Source organism: Belonocnema kinseyi, chromosome 1, assembly GCF_010883055.1.
Source record: "Belonocnema kinseyi isolate 2016_QV_RU_SX_M_011 chromosome 1, B_treatae_v1, whole genome shotgun sequence".
Taxonomy (NCBI): domain Eukaryota; kingdom Metazoa; phylum Arthropoda; class Insecta; order Hymenoptera; family Cynipidae; genus Belonocnema; species Belonocnema kinseyi.
In genome coordinates this window covers 89157873-89162482 of record NC_046657.1, presented here as the reverse complement: position 1 = coordinate 89162482, position 4610 = coordinate 89157873, and the positions used below count along the sequence as shown (strand labels likewise).

Below are 4610 nucleotides of genomic sequence, written 5' to 3'. Positions count from 1 at the left end.
CAGAGTAATCTGGATTAGGTATGATGATACGTTCATCATTTTCATCGGAATCCCATTCCGATTCGGAGTTTGTTGCAATTTTTGAGGCTTCACGCTTTGGCAATTCTTTTTGCTGGGTGTACTCGAAAATTCCCAGGATGACAATGCGGCATTTTCGTGATTTTAACTTTCTAAAATCTATTTAGCAATTTAGACAAAATGGATTTATATTTCGAAAAATTTAATGTATGCATTGAACCAAAAAGATGTCGCTGTTAAAATCATCCAGATTCGAAACAAGTTAAAGCGTATAGGTCAATTTTAATAAATGTGTAATTCGCAATTTAGAAGGAAAGATGGAAATTCACTTTCAAAATATTGCATTAATTAAATGAATAAAACAAAATTTACTTCAAAAATTGATCTGGTTTACAAAAAAATCTAACGTATTAAAATCACATCGGCCACAGTGGGACAACTGCTAAAATGTCACTACGCAAGCGCGCCACTGCTTATGATATTTCAACTTTGGAAAAATCCACTAAAAAAGTGAATTGAAGAAAAAGCTTTCAGGAGATTGTCTTATATATTTTTTCAGATTCTTTAAGCAAAAAGAAATCATTTACGAAAATTTCTGGATCAGATTTTTATTTATTTTCACCTTTAACTATTTCTCTCAAAATTCATGAATTCGATTGCCAGCACATTTCTAAGAGTATAAATTAATTATTAAAAATAAAGGTTGCTAGAAATCCAGACATCAAAATTTAGTAATTTAAAATTATTCAGACAGAGTTTCTTTTAGATGATGGATGAAATTAAGGCTGGACTACAATACGCCTTCCAAACTAAAAACAGGCTCACCTTAGCACTGAGTGCATCAGGTCATGGAGGGATGGAAGCTTCTCTCGGGAACCTACTTGAACAGGGTGAAACCATTCTGATCATCAAAAGTGGAATTTGGGGAGAAAGAGCTGCCGATATGGCTGACCGGCTTGGACTAAAAGTGAGTAGTTTGTTCAAAAATACTTTTAATTATTTATCCAAAAACTTAAATATTAGTTATAGAAAGTATTTTGTATTGCAATATTTTACGAAATTAAATTCCCCAGGAAATATGAATCGGTTGATATGTCGACTGTGAATTGCATATACGTAAATTGCCGATTCAGATATTTAAAACGCTGAGTTGGAGTGCGATTTTAATTTACAAATTATTGAAAGATTAAAAATAAATTGTAAGGAAAGCTATTAGATTCTCTTTACCTTTCTGATTCTACAGGATATAAGGAATTTGCGGCATTTATGTCTGACGAAATCAAATAATAGATACCGAGTATATTTATAATGAGTGTCTGTCATGCCTCACTCAACTTTCCTATTGTTAGAGATTACAGTCGCTTTGAAGAAATTAAAAATGATCAAATATTAAGTAATTTAATATTAACATTCTGCATTCGGTTCATTATATAACGATGAGACGATTAAAAAAAGATAGAAGAAAATCGGTTAATCCATTCAATTTCTGGATATACCTTTTTTTCTCTCTTCTCCGATTGTACGACAAAAATACTTTTAAAAAAATGCTGCGCCCAGAATTAGAAACTGTTGAATCGAAAAAGTATGGAATTTCCATTTATTTTATTTCCATTTTCTTATTCATTTAATTTATTCTTTTAATTGCAATTTTTTATTTTCATTTCATTATTTTAATTTCATAGTGACAATCTGCAATTGAAAACTCTGCGATCATAGACAATCATAATTTTCCTATCTTTTTTCTTGAATCTTTATGTGTTTCAAATACAGCTGCTTGTGACGCAATGAATGTGCTCTTGTTCAGAATTGATTAAATTTGTTGCTTCAAGTTTCATATGTTGTCGTTTATTTTAATTGCTTTTCACTTGAAAAATTAAAATATTATCCACAGAAAGCGGAGGCGCCTACTTTTCGAAAGAACCTAGTCCAAAACTTTGTTCTCGCTGTCCGAAAGAAAAAATTCTTAACGAAGCATAATAAATTCTGGTTAATAGTCAATGTGTACTCGCAATCCCTTTAAAGGAATATTTTTGGCTTATTATTTTAGATGGAATTTTTGATTAAAGTGTATAAATAGAAGTAATATTGTAGGTTCACTTGCTGACCACCGAATTGGGTGACGGGTTTACACTCGGCCAACTGGAGTCAGCCTTACAACTATTCCTACCAAAAGTGGTTTTTATAACTCACTCTGAATCATCCACTGGTCTTGTTCAATCATTGAAAGGTGTCGGAGCTCTTGTACACAGGTAAATAAAATACAATAAGGGCAGCTATCTAACAAAAACCACAGTAAAAAAGGCTTGCATTAATAAGTATTGGAAGATTTTCTACTTCCAATGGTGTAATTATTTGTATACCATAATACAGCATTAAAATACCACAATTCTAATCCCTTATATTTAAATACTTCTTGCTATTTTAATGTAATATTTGTTCAATAAAGTAAAAACTTTTTAAAACTTTGAAATCGTTAAGAATTAGACTAATTTCATTTAGCTAAGTTTTCAGAAGGAATAAATAACATATTATTTATCAACACATTTCCTACGAATGCAAAACTCCAGCTTTTTGTATGGCAGTTTGTAATATAATTTAGGCTCCTATAATTTTCAAAACAAGAAATTAAAAAAAAAATATTTATTTTAACACTTCTAAGTGTTTACTAAATTTCATACAAAACGAAGCTAGCCTAATTGTTAACGGCAACGAAAGGATAGCCGATTATAACATGCTTTTCGAGCCTACGAAATGAAACCATTCTAATAACTTTTATTTTCAATCCACCCTCACCTTCCCCGCAGCGCCACAAATATGACTCAAAAACATTTAAAAACTACGTCTTTACGTATTATTGTATTATTGTTTCAATTATTATTTATTGTCTATTTTCAAAATTTCTAAAAATTGCGACAGAGTTATCAATTTTATTTTCAAATTAGTATCCTATGCTACGTTTTGTTGAATAATTACATAATTTTAATACATTTATTTTATTGTTTCATAAATATATATTTGTATAAACAATCTTTATTTTCTCAAGCAGTTTTTTTATCAATAAAAAAATGAAATAAAATAGAACACATACAATTAATTACGATTTGAAAAGTATTTTTGGAAAAGTAATTATTTAAACAAAATATATTTGTTTGAACAATTTTATAGTGATAAATGTATTCTTTCTATAAACCATACAGTCAGAAACATAATTGTATGTGTTTAATTATGTATGTATGTGTATAATTGGAAGTGTTCAATTTTATTTTATTTTTTTTAAGTTATCGAAAGAGAATACTACCCGTGCAGAAATTGCCCAAATTATTCCCGAGTTCCGATCTGGGTCGGATCGGATTTTCCACATGTGGCCGCAAGGGGGCAAATGGTGTGGCTCGCGTCAGAACCACGACGCGTCTGGTTAGGTTAGACAAGATTATGTCAAGTTTTCTGTTATCGTGATATGGTTTTGCTTTCATCGAACTTAAAATGCCAAAAGCAAAAAGTAGATTGCGAGTTCGAAATCTCAGAATTGTTGGTGAGATTTCTTATATCCGCAATGAAGGCAAAGGTATAGAGTAAATAAAAATTGTTTATAGAAATGGAGATTTGTTAAAAATTAGAAGAAATGTATTAAAATTATATAATTATTCAACAATACGTAGCATAGGATACTAATTTGAAGAGAAAGTTGATATCTCTAGCTCAATTTTTAGAACTTTTGAAAATAGACAATAAATAATTATTTATATAATTACATGTTTTTAGAAAAATGTATTTCTTGATAAAATAACAAAATTTTGCATTTTAAACAGAAAGTATGATTATTTTATATTTGTAAAAATAAAATATTGTTTAAATAATTTATATTTGTTCAATCAATTGAAAATTGTTTAAAAATTCATGGAAATAATAAAATTGTCCATTAGTAATTATTTTTATTAAAAAGACGACGGAAATTTCTAAAAAGTAACAGTAATACGTAAAGTAATACGTAAAAAACTAGTTTTTTTATTTTTTGTTCATATTTGGGGCGCTGCGGGAAGAGTAGGAGTAGCCTGGAAATGAAAGGTATTAGTACGGTTTTATTTAATAGGCACTCCTCTTCAATCCCTAGAAAGTTGGGCACGTTTCGATGAAACCGTGGAACATGAGTTCAATTCTTCGAAAAATCATCATGGAAACTTTTGGTGGGATGTGTTGTCCTCTAGGTTCAAAACAAATTTTATAATGCATTTTTGGACCACCCTTATATATATAATCAAAAATTTGTCATAAGGACAACCGCAGGATTTCGCCGGGAGCGGGTGCTAATCTGAAAAAATTGCACCCGCTTCCAGCGAAATCACGGTAAAATTTCAGCCATAACCACGTCTCACAACCATGAGATAGGTGGTTACAGTCTGTAAAGGAATCAATACGACAATCCAGCAAAACCCTCGTGCACCCTAAGAACACGGAGTGACCCAAGGACAACCGCCTTCTGCATTTTTCCTGCAAGTGTTCTAGCATATTGTTGACACGTAGGGATGCTTTTTAGGCTATTAGCAAGTGAAAGCTTGGCACCTCCAAGAGCGCCGATGATAAGGACGATCAGT

General features: G+C 30.9%; 1 protein-coding gene across 1 annotated transcript in view; it reads left to right on the top strand.

Moving 5' to 3' along the window:
- Positions 1-4610, top strand: part of LOC117183152 (serine--pyruvate aminotransferase, mitochondrial) — a 15889-nt gene that overhangs the window by 3121 nt on the left and 8158 nt on the right. Inside the window, exons 3-4 of the mRNA XM_033376373.1 lie at positions 785-985; positions 2110-2267. Of these exons, the coding sequence (XP_033232264.1) occupies positions 785-985; positions 2110-2267 (359 nt within the window). The remainder of the gene's footprint in view (positions 1-784; positions 986-2109; positions 2268-4610) is intronic.